This window comes from Topomyia yanbarensis, chromosome 1 (assembly GCF_030247195.1).
Source record: "Topomyia yanbarensis strain Yona2022 chromosome 1, ASM3024719v1, whole genome shotgun sequence".
In the NCBI taxonomy this organism is placed as follows: domain Eukaryota; kingdom Metazoa; phylum Arthropoda; class Insecta; order Diptera; family Culicidae; genus Topomyia; species Topomyia yanbarensis.
Window position 1 is genome coordinate 26,425,174 of NC_080670.1, and position 16,153 is coordinate 26,441,326.

The 16,153-nt window shown below is 39.8% G+C and overlaps 1 protein-coding gene across 1 annotated transcript; it reads right to left on the minus strand.

Annotated features, from left to right (window-relative positions):
- Positions 1-4,776: 4,776 nt before the first annotated feature.
- Positions 4,777-13,653, minus strand: LOC131694553 (transmembrane protease serine 9-like). The gene is made up of 8 exons (XM_058983031.1): positions 13,062-13,653; positions 12,806-12,989; positions 11,852-12,408; positions 11,587-11,767; positions 9,023-9,129; positions 6,399-6,576; positions 5,937-6,331; positions 4,777-5,875 (listed from the first exon to the last, which is right to left on the minus strand). The coding sequence occupies exons 1-8, from the start codon at positions 13,119-13,121 to the stop codon at positions 5,516-5,518; spliced, it is 2,022 nt and encodes a 673-aa protein (XP_058839014.1). The 5' UTR covers positions 13,122-13,653; the 3' UTR covers positions 4,777-5,515.
- Between the last annotated feature and the right edge of the window lie 2,500 nt (positions 13,654-16,153).

Below are 16,153 nucleotides of genomic sequence, written 5' to 3' on the forward strand. Positions count from 1 at the left end.
GACCATAGCGAGTAATCCCAAAATGACCAGAACTCACAAAAGCTAAATAGCAGCTTAAATCCAGAGCTCTGGAGAAAATTTAGATTAGGTCGTAAGTAACATTGGGAGCCTCTCTTTATTTACTTTCTCTTCCGATTAACACGGCGTCACTGTAACACTTTGCGCTCATTTTCCTGTACATATCGAAAGCCGACGGTTTTTGCTAGAATATTATGCAAACAGTTGCGTGAATGTTGAAACAAGTGGGTAATCAATAGAAGAGAAAAAGTTGCAAAAAGTTTAAAAAAATATTGCATAAATCTTTTCATTCTGATGAATTGCAGGACCGGTGGAAAGCGTGGGTAGTATGGGTAGTACTATCCACTCGAAAATAACCGAGTGGGTAATATCCACTGGAAATTTTGAACTATTTCAAAAAATTTAGATGCGCAACGCATGTATCTCGCACTACACACATTTGAAAACATCGGTGTACCACAATTCCATTTGCATGAACGAACGTGATTTAATGTGAATGTAATGTAAGCGTGTGCATTGCGAAAATGAAAACAATCCTTACTAATGGACCCCTCACCCTATGCTTTCTACCCACTCGGGCGTAAAGTGTTTCGCCGCCCCTGATGAACTGAGATAGTCACTAAAACTGAATGAACTTTTTAAAAGTTCTTAATGAAAATAATTCCAAATCTAAAACAATAGAAACTAAAACATGTTCTTTGTCACAAGAAAGGCTATAGTTGAATTTGATTTTTATTATTTATTTGCAATTTACTTTCGTTACAACAATGAATATTTTAGAGTTAGAGTGTTTATGCGCTGACCGAATATGACAATCCTTGACGGTGCTAGAAAATGCAAGGTTTTAAACGCTAAATCGAAATGAATAGAAAAATGTCCATTAAATTTTCGAACGAAGAGAATGTCGAAATTTACACCAAGACTTCTGATTTAGCAAGCGATTCGTAGAACCTCAGAAACGGTTCAGGTAATGTGGATGTGCAACTTCTATTTTATTGATCTGGCACCTCCAACTATTACCTGTTCTACGACATCACCACTTTTTTGATATATTCTAATTAAATGCAATTATTTTCAAGACCATAGCCTAGCAGACCACCCAGAAAGGATTCACGGTGGTCAATGGGATCAAAATGAATATTTCAATGATTTAATCATTTAAAGGAATCTGCCCAGAAATTGACCACAAATTGAAATCACTCAACACTTATTACTAATAAATATAAATAACCTCAATAATTTCAGCATCTCCTGCTTCCGACACATAAAAGGGAATACACAATTACTTCTCCTTTGCGGAAGACTTTCTATGACGATTTCGGTTAAGTTGCCCAAGTTAAATCGTCAATTCGTTAAACAAATATATTGCCACAAATCTGTTCAGTAATTGGTTTGTTTTTTGAATAAAAGTAATTTGCTGTGCAAGAAAGGGTCTTTCGGAAATGAGAGGATCGGAGCACAATTCCAAAAGCGCTCGAGTTGAGTTTATAGAAAAGCTAGAAGAAGTGCTCTTTGTGAATTTTGATCATTTCTCTCATTTGATTCTATAACGAACAAAAATAAAACGAAAGACTGTCATATACTGAAAACATGAAATTGAAACAATAATCCAAACATTTTGACTTATAGACTCAACTAGTTGCAACATTTTAGTCGCTCTCCATGATTGTCTACTGATGCCTGCTCGCTGATTCGTCACGTTGTTTTCTAACATAGACATTAATTGGAAATCATAGAAAGCGACTAAAATTCTGCTGCTGGTAGCAATATTGAGTGCATTATGATTGGTTGACTAATATGTAATTTAGCATCAATTGATATCCAATGGAAAGTAAAGCCAAATTACGATAGTTAGTCCTACCATTACCGTCTCCATATCAGCAAATTAAGTAATATACGAGTGAGAGATGTCTCAGTTTTCTATAAAACTCTTTTTTTGTTATATGATTCGGTTCGATGAGTTAGCTAAATGGAACCGTGGATCTTTTATATATATCCATGGTGTAAACTTTAAAAATCATAAAACGTTTATGGTCGTCCAACAGATCTCGTGCAAGTGACTAGCGATTGCTCGTGGAGACGTGTTTTCAAGGCTGGGATTCAGCTGAATCTCTGGAGACTCGCAATCTCACTCTGTTTCACATTTATCTATCATTGTTTTTCGAGCACGAGACATGTCAAAACACTCAATCCGAGGAAAATGCATTTCTTACATTGTTTACATTTACATCAATCTCATCAGCGCCTATTTATCTAAGTATCTAATAACAGAAGTTCACGAATTTACCAAAATTCTTCCTAAAATTTTTTCTGTTGTTCCATCGCATTTCCCTCAATCCTTTCTGAAATATAAACAGACTACCATTCCCTGACTTTAGATTGTAGCTTACCATTCGACTTACTAGCCATAGTGCTGTTTTTTGCTTTTGGTTTTTAGGGTTTATTTTCCATGAAAGAATATCATCTAATTTTGCAAAATTTATTTTAAGTTTTGTGTTTATAACATTTTTTGTCCACTCCAAAATTATCCTTGCGTTTGTGCACCCTTTAACGCGATGGGTATTATCGTCTATACTTGAGCTATTCAAATCCTTCTCGAACGAGGCCCATTGACAGGTCTCGTGCTGGATTGAAATGAGCCTGACCGATAAACGGCAAGTAAACGGTCAAGATAGTGAGTCTTTGTAACAGATTCAGCATTTTCAGTAAACAATAGTCGTTATTTAAATCTTAATTTTTCGCTTTTAAAATAAAGGGTTACAGTCTGATCCCTGAAGCTTAAATATTCGTATCACAACTTAACCCAAACGAAGCTTGATGCAACGAGTTTTTATACTCATAACGTAACTATTTTGAGTTAAAAAAATGGAAACTGCACACAAGCACTGACAAATGCTTCCACCTTTCTTGTTGTTTCGCATGTAAATTTGTTTCTATCATACTGTCAAAATTAAGCATTGAGTTATTTGACGTCTAGGACACCGACACAGTTGCAATGCGTTGACAAAACCTACCACTGAATCGTCAAACAAACGTCTTGTGTGATGCCTAATACAGAGCGATCGATTCAACTCTGCATAGCAAGGCTTGAAGAGTATTGATCAATAGTCGTTGCAATATTTTTGCGCCAGAATAATTATAAAAACTAACTATATATAAACAAATTTAAATAAATCTGTGGTTTTCTATTATTTTGTACTTATTATTAGGAAAGTGCACAACTTAATTTTCCTTTTTCTAATTCAAATAAAGCTATGTAGCTTTGGTGGAGACCCTACCTGCCCATCTTCACATATCGTCACAAAATATCTAATCCCCTTTGCCCCTTCAATGCTACGTCATTTATTGATGATGCCAAATCAGAATTCTGCAATAACTGGAACACCTTTCCATTAGCGATGACGACCCCAAATTTGGGATATCACACAGTATCAAGTGCCAAAAAAACGAATTGCTCAAGATAAGTTTCATCTGTGATCTAAGTTGCCGAGAAAATTCTTGATTAAATCCAGGTGTTCCAGTTACCAAATTTTGCACATGTAGGCTAAAAATCAAAATTTTCGTTATAATTGCCACAGCTCAATGAAGATGGTGTACGGAATCTCGTATTGCATCACTTTAAAATTACTGTAACTTACCATTGCAAATTTAGATGAAATTTGTTCAATATGTATTGTTGTTATTGTGAGTTTCACTAGAAATTGCGCAACCGTCGCGAAAATTTAGTCAGAAGAAAATCAGCGAAGCAAACAAATTTTGGGCACGTACCTAGAAATTTCGACTCTCTTTCACCGTGCTATTGGTCAGATGCTGGCATTCGTTCAATTTACGGGAAGTCGTGTTATGAAACGGAACAACGAATATTTGACCGTCGATAGGGAGGAGAAAATGGCCAAAATGGATCTCCTAAATAGTGTAAAGGATCACAAGCGGATAGGCGTAACATCCAAGAGTAATCCCAATAGTTCAGTTAGAGACGCGGCGAAAAAAGCATTCAAGCATAACTTTTGCGCCAAATGCGAAAAGACTTGAAGGACTACACACGTACAAAGTCTAAAAGGGGCTGAATCGCGATGAACGGCAGAATACAGCGAGGAAATCACGTGCATGGAATCTGTAGCTGTTGAAAAAAAAACAAATTGTCCCACCTTGAATGTATCATACAAGTCTGTGTGACATAAGCTTTTCGACAGCTTCCTGGGCTCCGTCTCTTCACTTCTCGTCATAAGTTCGACGTCCCTGCGCAAGTCTAAAATTACCAAAAATACATGATTTGGCAGGCAATTTGCTCGTGTGGAAAGCGGACCACTTCGTACGTGACAACCGGAACGGAGAATAGGTAGGTATGCTGGAAAGAATGTCCCAAAAGCGTCTACTTCTGAGACCTCACGGTGGACCCACGCTTTTCTGGATATTACTTGAAGGATGTTCTGGAATGGTACAATACAAAGTAGGCCAATTTATGGCCGGAGAAGACATCCCAAGCATCCTAAAATCACCTATCCGATGCGATTCAGTGACAGTTCAGTACCGTGCAAGCGAGTCTCATAAATATTGAACTATTCAAATCTAACTAACAAACAATTATGCTATAGTTCATCTCACATTCGAAGATTCATCTTTATTTTCAGCTGCGAAATAGATTAATTTTATCCCCATGTACAAAGCGTTGCAATAAACCTTACACTCGACAATACATATTTAACTTGACCTGGCTGATGTGGTGTAAGTACACCCAGAGCCAGCCCGGTAAGAAATACTTACAGTAATACAAGAAATCGTCGAATATAAATACACAATATTTTTCGTCCGTAATGTAATACTTCGATTTTCGGGAACATTTCGACCGCAGTTAAAGTCCGCGAAGGTAAGTACAAACCTTACACTATAATTACCTACGAAGAAACACATGAAAACGATCGGAAAGTATATTCTAAGAGAGGTGTGACCAAAGACGAATTAGGTGAAGATATATTGAATTCAAAAACTCATCATAAGCAAGGTATTTTCAAAAATCAAAGACTAAGATCTGTAATTGTTGTCACTAATTAGCACCAGTCGCCGCCTTCCAACAATAAAATAAAGTAAACATGCACATTTGATGCTTTCATTCTATTAAACAATACATTTCAGCCTGCATTACCTACGTTTATCTTATCGCGTACCAATCATTCAAAAGTAAATACCAATGACCTTAATTATGAATACATTACAGCTCAGGTCGCACCGAGAAGACATCGTTCCTAGTAACACTAGGTTCATATCCTCTACAAGGCACTCGCCTGTAACAGCATTGAACTTGAACGAAGCACTCTGTCCATACAGCCATTTGCATTTGACATCCACACGTTGAAGTGTTCAGAATACGCAGGGAATGCAAAGTAAATTTCGAAGGTCGCCACGCCCCTGTTTCTCTTTGATCATCCACAGTGGCGTCGATATCAATTGTTTATTTATTCAAATTCCACTCGATCAAGCTGTGTACAGTTTCACATCATCAGCCGCACTGGCAAGCGTCTCGTGTGTTGAATTTAATCCAAGAAAGAAACCTATTGACTCGTGCATAAATTCCCGGATATCTGGGCCGCGCACAACCGAACCCATAGGAAACGACACCAGCGATGATGTATTTGCCCGAAGCTGAATCCACCACATGTAGTGGTCCTCCACTGTCACCCTGGCATGAGTCCTTGCCACCTTCGGGAACACCCGCACACAGCATATGATCATTGATCTGGAAGCCGTAATAACCACTCTGGTTCCTGCAATCTTCGTAGGATAAAATTGGAACGGTAAGTTCCTGTAGCTTCCGCGGAAACGAGCCGTCCGCCAGTTTTCCCCAACCAGTTACGATGGCCTACAACAAAAAGAAAACAATATAGTGTACGTTTGAAACCATAACCTGATAAAAAACTAACATCGTAACCAGCATACGTAGGTCCCTCCGGAGGTAAACAAACCGGGTATAAAAAGTCGCCCAGTTGAACTGTTTCGTTAAGCTTCAATAGTGCAACATCATTTGTAATAAACACCAAAGCATTCAGGAACCAGTTTGTCATAATGTACGAGACTCGTCGTTCGAATGATTCCGGCCCAGGAATGCGACGATCGTGTAGGAGAAATTTTATCGAAAACAAATTCCGATCAGTATTGAAAACACAGTGAGCCGCCGTTAGTACGTACAATTCGTTGATTAGCGATCCACCACAGATAAATTTATTCTTGTAGTATAGGGCCACCATCCATGGGTATTTATGTTCCGGAGCTTCCTTGCCACCGATGATGCGGGAAGTATTGGCATTGACACCACATGCTGCAAGTGATCGAGAATTAGAATAACTCATCCTTATACTTAACTCAAGTGGTGTCGGTAGACCTACTGCACTCTTGACAGTTACGAGCTTCTGCTCGGTATGCAAACACGCTTGCAATCGGAAGACCAAACATGGTTGTAATCCAGGTCCACACACCACGATTCACCAATGGGGCCTTCCAAACGTTCCAATCTTTGCCCGGTCGCATCTCAAACGCGCCATTTGCCTCCTCAAGCGATGCATTCTTAAGTGAAGTAGATACTAGATTAGTTATGTCTATTAGTCAACTGATTCAGTTAGCCAACCAGTTAGCAGCTTTCGATAAATGAGATTAAATAATTACATTTTCTGGTGCCGCCAAGAGACTAAACTGACCCGCTGTAACCGGAAGTAGCGACTGCCAGCAAATGGCAGTGGTCAGTAGAAACAAAAGCAGCGAAACCAACTCTCTACCCGCGACAACCGACGCCATATGATGCACACAACTTTTGAACTTGAACTAACTGGACCAACTGCCCTACCAACGATATTGGAAACAATGTTCACTTACGATCACGGGTCGCTGGTGAATCTCCCCCGAAATCACCGCGTACTGCGGTCGGTTTGTTCCCCAAGCCCAATCTGACCCGAAAGTAACGGAGAAGAAACAAAAAGCAACCAGCTCAACAAATGCTGTTTCATTCCCTCTTCGGGGTTCCTGTGCACAGTTGGATAGTTGATAACAAATGTTTGCATAGTGTAATTTTATAGTGTTCTTTGTGTATTTTGAGACAAATGAATGTTTTACAAGTGTATAGGATTTTTTTTTTGCACAACGAAATTTTCAAAAAATTATAAACTTTTGGACTGATAGTAGCGGAATCTTACTAATCTATAAATATCAACTGGTTGACCAGCCCAGTGTGCGGCCATAGTCACAATTAGTGGGTCATACACGTACCCGGTATGCATCTTTCTTCCATCTCGTTTCAATCACTTTCCCTTTCGCGTGCTCACTGTCTCATCGGTGCTCGGAATCAACCAGCTACGTTTCATCGAGTAAAAGCACGGCCGGTTCGATCGGTGTCACGTTGTGTTCACCGAAGAAATTTGTTTGTCACTTCAATTAGCGTTTGTTGATCGGACCATCGTGGATCCGAGGATGTGGGTTTAAAACAACGCAACAACAGCTCTGCATTTCATTCGAGTCATGGTTAGCCCGACAATAGCACACGATCTCTCCTGTGACTAGAAAAATCCTATATGTAAACTAGTTCAACGTAACATCAGATGACGGTTTGGAAAAGGAAAGTCTTGTTTAACAAGTGCTGCCATTGCGGTATGGTTTGATGAGATGCTATTCTCATCCTCTTTGGCAGGATCAGACTACTCGTATCTAGGTTTTCAAAACAACATTTCGAACAAGCTAGTTAAACTTGTCTTCTGTTGCATCGTTCGGACGATTTGAAGGGCAGTTTCCTGTTTTTTAATACTTGAGGAGTCATTCCAAATCTGATACAAGTCGACGTCGCCGCCAGGGCCGTCGAGAACCGCGTCTAGTTCAGTGTGTGAGTCCGTGGTTTCTATTAGTCTCCGGTTGACTCATATTGCTACGTTCACACATAGCGTGGCAGACATATGAATTTCGATAGCTTCTTTTTCCGTGGTATCCAAATCGGGTAAAATTGCCATAGCTACGAGTTTTTTAATTTGTGGGTACTCAGGAATCAGTAGCATCTAGCTCAAATGGTACGTTCCCCATGTTGATCGCAGATTTGTGCCTTGCCATGAATCGTCTTTACATGATTTTCCTGGGAAGGATTGGGGAAGTGGTAAGATTAGGAGTAAGAAATATACCCAAAAGACCACGAAGCATTATTTAATGGCTTTAGACATGTTCTATATTCGCATACTAAACATATTCTTTACGGTTTCATAGTTCTATAGAGATCATTAAGGCATACTTAGTGATAAAAAAAAGAGAATCAGTATGCCAGAATAGAGCTAGTTCAGAAGCAGCTTAATGGCTGTCAGCAATGTTAACATAGAGCCGTGTTTTTAAAAAAACTTCCCTTCTTTATCGACACAGCAAAAGATAAAATTAACTTTCCATAACGTACCAACCTTCCTCTCTTCTTTCGTTTGACATGCCGACTGTTTAAATTGACGATTTAGTGCCTATACAAATGGGATTCGATCCGCAGTCAAAACCCTCGTCTCAATTTGGTATACGCGTTTGATCACTGATCTGTGAGAAGATTTGAATGTATACTTGGTTTAATCCAAACACTACCTAAATGTTTGGTTCGAATTACGTAAACGTCTATTGTGGATTATATTTGCAGTTGCATTTTTTCGAAAAATCGTGCAGAATTTGCATTTTGATTTTAAGTTTATTGCATCATCATTTATTAAATGAAGGCATACGAGTTTAAGGAAACTATTGGAACGCATACGTATATTTGGACGGCGCCGGTGGTTGAGTGGTAAGCGTGACCGTCGTTGTAGTTGGCCTGGGTTCAATCCCAGCCGAGTTCGTTGAGATTTTTCTGAGTTGAAAAAATCTATGGTCACGCCTTCCTTCAGAAGGGAAGTAAAAGCCGCTGGTCTCCGGTCCATGAGTTGAAGGATCGAAATCTATTCCAGATAGTGGAGTCACTTCTTCATTAGTTTACATATATGGAATTCACAATTTAATTTAACTCACGTACAGTTTTATCTCCTACAGAAACCATAATGGAACACGATCCGAAAGCTACCAGCGGTAACAAATTCTGTGGCAATGAATCACAGTGACCAGTCTTTCCATCGATCGAGGCTGTATTTAGGGATTAACTGGGATGCACTTGAAGAGATTCTATGTCTCGAAAGAAGTTCACTTCGCTCTTTTCCCCACGTTCTACCGTTCCTTTCTTTCTTCTTCGTTTGTTTTGATTTTAACGATGACAGCTGCCGCAGTCGGGGTGCAATCGAAACTGCACTACCGTTCACAGTATTGGCAGATTGGCAGTTTTCAACACAACTTCTATACTTACTAACAAATATCCTCCTCCCGTGATACTTGCGGAGTGCGCAGTAGTATATACGGTCTCTATAAAAAGCAAGTAGGGACCATCCATAAATGACGTAGCATTTTTTGAGCGATTTTGAACACCCCCCTCCCCCATCGTAGCATTTCGTCACAAACTTCTAAATACCAACCCCCCCCCCTCCCTGGTTATTACGTAGCTTAACTGTAACTCTACCCCTTCTTGTCACCGCAAAATTTAAAAAAAATATAAAACGATGATAGTTATTCCCCTTTAAAACCCGGACTAAGTGACATCGTATTGATTTCTAGAAAAAAAAACGAATTTAAAGCTTCAATCGCAGCATCCTTTACATTATAATTCGGAATTTACTTTTGCCACAATTCATGCTAATTCCAACATATTACAATTTGGGAAAAGTCGACAGCAGTTGAAGAAATTTCTTATTCAGTGCTATCATTATCACAATTTTTAACATTTTGCGACTTAATCCGGTCTGACTTAACACCGACCATATATCCCTCGTATGCACCTTCCAAAAAAACATCAATATACAGATTTAGCTGCTCCTTCTATTTTTCTTATCATTCTCAGAAGTGCCTTCTTCTGTCTGTACTGTACACCCACGATGGTTTGATGCGACTCCAAGGCAACACAAAACATCTAATTTGATAAGACACCTTTAACCTAACGTAAACGTGCCTTATCATATAAACGAATTGACCAAAAAAAATACTATCGATTCCTCTTAGTAACTGTGGAATTTTAAATCATTTTCGGAACCGACCGCATGAAGTAGCAAGTTACTTTACGCTTGTCCGGACATGCCGTAGACTCAGGTGATTCTCATTTCTAATGCCAAAAGATCTTGACTCCTACGGTAGCAGACAAAGGGTTAAGTCGCCGGTAAACTCTAAGCTTTTCTAAACTTTCTCCCTTCACCTCCTTGCTCTCCCTTGAGTACTATGGCTCTTAATATTGAAAAATATACTTCACCTTCCAGTCCCTTGCTAATTAAATGCTGTAACAACAGTTGACAGTATTTGTATTGCAATGTAAATATAGCTCACAATGATGCTGGACTGTTTTTCTTCCTCTCCGATAAAAAAAGAGCTGTCATAACTTCTGAAATTCGTGGTAATTTTTACACCGAAAATATCACAGCGCCTGTCAGTTAGATAACATGCGGTCAGAGATAAACAAGCGACATCACTCTCGCCTTTGTTAAATGCGAAGTTAAAAATGACAATCACAAAACTAAAGGTATTTAAGGATTAAAGAGAAACTTTCGAGAATAGTCATATGCGAAAGATGTTTCAAGGGCGACGGGGAAAAAAGGCTCATACTAGAAACGCACTCAATTCAAATCATGCATTTTATATTCGGCACTATTTGTATCCATTTTATGAAACACCAAAATGAGTTGTTTGTATTTACATTAAATTATTACGCTGTTTTGTTGAAATGATTATCCTGATTGTCTGCTCAGAATGTAAATAAAGAAACAAAAGTTCGTAAAAGACGCCACGAAATTGTTTTCTCGCATAGAAACCTACTGTACCACAATTAGTGGACGGCACACTATGGTGGCGACATTATCTCAAACACGGTGGTTTCAAGCAACTTAGGCTAAAAGTCAAGTTTCGGGAGGGTTGTGTAAACGTCAAAAATGAAATAGACCTACGAAGGACGTTAATTGGACGAACTGTTCTTCGAGAGAATGCAAAATTGGAGCAAAAAATAAAAATCAAATGCTTTTTTTTGCTTTCGTTACACATTCGTAAAGTGATCTGCCACTGGCCTCAGTCCCCTGAGCTTCCAAAAACTTTTCAAAGTTTGCATTTCAAGTTTTTCTTGTACAAGAAAGTTAAGAAACAATAACAATAAATTCTTCAGAATTTTGGATTATTATACCATTACTAGGGATTGAAGCTAAACTATTGTATCACTTTTTGTTAGGTAATGCACTAGTTTTTCTGTACTCATTTACAGTACTTTGCGCCCAGTTCAGAGAATTACCCGCACGACCTTGGCCAGTAAATGCTCCATTTTATGACCATAGCAATTACCGGTGCACTTCCATGCATTGAGCTTCATCAAAACTTAATTTATAGACATTCCTCTCAACAACAGGTTTCATTTCTATTTTTCTTCTTTACACCGAACAATTACACTGCACAACAATAGCACTTATTACGACCATATTCCACCAAACAGGTGCAGCGGGTGCGCTCTTCCCGGTTATTACGCTGGCGGATCACAAAGGCAGCCATCTTTCGCGTTGTTTTTGATCCACTGCAGATATCGGTTCACCCGAGTGTAGACCCCTGGATAGTTTGGCTTGGCGCAGCCCTCACCCCACGAGACGATACCGACAATCTCCCGCTCACTCGCATCTCCCACCTGTAACGGTCCGCCACTGTCTCCCTGTAGGTTGGGGTATTGAAAAAAAATACCGAAGCGCAATGCTAATTATGAACGTCATTATAGTTGAAGCAATGTCGAACCTACCTGGCATGCATCGCGGCCGCCGTCCGAGTAACCGGCACACATCATATTGTCTGTGATTCTGGAAGCTCGATATGCACTTTTCTTACACTGCTGATTGGTCATTATGGGCACTTTGACCTGCTGTAGCGTATGAGACAAGCTTCCATTGGATAGTTTCCCCCAACCAGTCACCATGCCTTCCAAACCACCAAAGTTCTTACCCGGTGTCGGTAAGCAAACCGTCACAAACTGGTCCTTCACATCCAGCGCGCTCTGAAGTTTCACCAGCGCGATATCGTTGTTGAAGGTATCCAGACTAAATCGTTCATTTCCGTACAGTTTCTCCACCGCCCTGGGCACCATTGCCGATTTCTTCGGATCAAACACTTTGACCGTGATTTGGTTAGGTTTGAAATTGAGCACACAGTGCGCCGCCGTCAGCACGTACCGATCGCTGATGAGCGATCCGCCACAATAAAACGTACCCCGGTACAGGAGCATGGCCATCCAAGGGAACTCGTTGATGTCCGCTTTGATGCCACCGACGATGCGGGAGGTGACCAGCGAGACGCCGCATGCTGAAACGATAAGACGGTACCGGGGTGAGACTACTTGTTTGAAACTAAACTTGTTGACAAATTTGTATCACTAAAATGGCGGTAGAATTTGACATTTTGGTTTAGTCTACTTTTAATTGGATTGAATATTGTCAAATATTTATGTTGATTCTTATCCGTTAAACTTTATTCACATTTTCAATACTATAGTGGCGCTTAGGTCAGCTTCAACCCGTTGGGTTCTTTGCAAATATCATATCTTAAAATGCAGTTATTCAATCAAAATGACACCTTGATAAGCATTATACTCGTGACATTGATAATAAAAACAAAGTTATTATTTATGGTATGGCCATTGCGTCTTAAATTTCGAGCTAAAAGTGTTGTATAAAACATCCAAATAGATTAACTTATTTACTGCACTTTGGACAGTTGGCCTCCGGTTTGCTCAGCTGCGGGTCCTCCGGCTGCCCACCGCCGAACGTCAGCACGTTGGCCAACCAGGATAGCAGCGGATTCCTGGCGCGTAGCTTTGCGTGCTGTGACATCACTGGTGTTACGTAAACCTCATAGTTGATCTTGTTGTAGTCGTCTCGATTACTCTGGAACCAATAAATTCAGTTTCAAATCTTCCAATCTCTTTCGAACCATTTCCGGTATGTGGGATCACTCACAGCTTGGACACAGCACATTAGAACTAACAGTACGCACAAAACTATCACAAATATCCTCATTCTTCTACGGTTCGTCGGAAACACCGATCGGACGTGAATCCGATCAGACGCGATCAACAAAACTCGATTCCACTACCGCGCGTTCCGGGTTACACTGCAGCAGCACTTTAAAGTGTTGGAACCCGGCACGGAACAAAGTATCGACTTCCTCGCGTTGACTTACTCGTGCTCACTGCAGTAGCCAAGCTAACGTCCACTTATACGAACCCACTTCGGGACATTATTTCTCTTTATCTTTCGAAATAACAGAGTCAACAAATGAATGAAAATATAATTGAAAAATAGTAACTGATTCACGGTAAACCACCCAGCCCTTCCGTGCTACCGCTGCAACGTCACTGGGCGACTGAGCTTCCACGAGGTAGGTCTATGCAGCCTCCTGGGACATGGAAGTGGCGATCCTCCTACACGCAGCCACCTTCCGCCGCCAATACGTACCCCCAAGGTGTGTATTGTGGCGGTGATTACGTTTACGCGATCGGTGGGTCGGTCCATCACACCACCAACTATCGCTAGACGGTAAAATTGAATGCTCACAACAGCGCCCTGTTATTATGCGATTGTTCAACTCTCCCGTCCAATCAGTCAGCCAACCAGTCGAGCCCAGCCCGCCCGATCTCGATTCCAGTTTACCGAAGGTACATCGGTAGCGGGACAGTCCTTCCAACTTTCAATTTTCAACACCCACACTGCAACTACTGCGCTGCGCCGAGGCGAGTACCCCCTGCCGCCGACCACGGGTTTGCAGTTCCGTTCACGATAATCTCTGTCCCCGATAGGTGTAGGGGAAAGTGTTGTAGCGTTAGCGTCCGTGCGTGCTTCGATTCATTTCGGTACGTGAAATTGTTAAAAAAAAAGTTGACTGAAAGGGTGAGTCGATTTTTTATTACGACACTTTATATTGATTAGTAGATCGACTATACACACTTAGAAATATTCGCAGTATTCGGTAATTTTTTACCGAACTTTCAACAGCTGTACGTTCGGTAATCAGTTCGGTAATTGAACTAGTTACAGAGCGTTCGGTAATTAAGATTTCTTCGGATCTGTCAAAAACTACCGAATAGTTCGGAAATTTTATTACAAATATTAACGGACGTTTTCGGTACATTCATTGTTTTGAATTCAACACAATTATTAAAAAAATGGTTCGGATTTAATTATAAAAAAACAATGTATAACTTTTATACTTTTATTGTAGCTTGAATGACACTTCAATCGAAAAAATGGAAACCAGCTATTCGATAGTAGAAAGAGCCTGGAAGATTTTTAACTGCGATTAATGAAGATCTATGCGCCGCAATGCATCGGAATGGCAGCGGTGGCGGATGTATAATGGATGGATTTCAACGATCGCTATAGCTGGCGTTCCAATGCATTGCGTTTCAGCTAAAGAAATGCTTACCGGAAATTTCCTTAAAAGATAATCTTTTATTTACGGGCACGACCACAAACTTTCTGCCAAACACATCATACAGTTACAAATGGCCGCGATTTGACAGTTAATTTTCATGAATAACATAATGTATCGAAATTCAGTAATTTTGGTATACGGATACGGGAATAATACGATATTACCGAATGAATTGTATTTTCAATAACAGATTATGGTAAAACCGTATATAACAAACTGTTCGGTGAAATTTGACGTATTTTCTGTCAAATAAATCAAGTTTACCGAAAAACCGGTTATCTTTTGATCTTTACCGAAACTTTAGTCAAAAGACTTACCGAACTGGGAAATATAATTTGAGTTTGTAGTTATCGAATCGAAACCAAAAGGGGCTGGTGTCTGCTAGGAGGTCATCCGGCGGTAGAAGCTAATTATTAATCCACTGGGTTCCACCCAAAACAAACCCTGTAAGAATCACTTGCATTAATGCAATAAATACGAGCAAAAATTTCAAACGTTCTGGTAATGAGCAAAAATTGCAAGAAGCTTTCTTGCATGTAATGCAAGAAACAGAAAAAGGAATTTTGCCTATCTATTACCGATGGTGACCAATACGCGTTAGAAAAAAAAGACCTACAGACATTGAAAACCAAACTCAGCACGGGCATATTACTAACCAATACTTTATCAATCTAACCAAACTATCAGACCGTTATAAGTGGATAAAAGTCGTATATAAACAATTGGACGTTTCCACGATTAATAAAAAAAAAGTAACAAACGCACCAACCCCGATTTGAACTCATACTCTCGCGCATCGTAGCACTGATTACTAGCACTGTACCGTTCCTGTATATGAAAGCGAAGCGTTAAAACAGCACATCCGCAATTCGATCTCATGTCTCATGTATAATGAATCAGCCACAATATTACGCTTAATGATGTTGGTGAGGAATGAATAAAAAGCAGACAGTAAATAAAAACTCGCGTTGCTATGTGAATGTGGTGGTAATCCTTGGATAGACGTGCTGAAAAAACATGCGTAGGTATAGCAAGAGATGAAGTGGCTTTAACTGCAAAATTGCAAGATGCAAGTGGCTTTAACTGCAAAATTGCAAGCGATGCTAACATTATTTGCAAGTGATTGTCGCTTGCAATTATTGTAAGAGATTTTTGTTTTGGGTGTATTACGATGTCATAAGAAGCGACGAAAGCAGGACCCTCTCCATTTCCTAATTCTTTTGAACTATAAAATTTTTGTACCAAAGTAGTAAATGATTTCTTATCATTCTTCGATTCTTGATTAATCTATTCGTGATAAACCTGCCTACTTCTCTTTCTAGTAATTTGCCAGAATTTCGGCTGGTTTAACTCGGTACCAACACGATCACAGAAATCGGCTGAATTACTCCACACACAAACATACACACACTTAGAAAAAATGAAAATTACATTTGACGTAAACAACATTTGGACGTATTTTGCTGTGGAATTTTACATATTTTGACATGTGAAATAAAATATTGTGTCTCTTTTGATGTAGAACTCGGTTGAATGGAGATGGAGAATTGTGAACAAAGCACATTTTTACATGTTCTTGAATGTAAATTCAAATGAATTGTTACGCTCCTTTTATGTG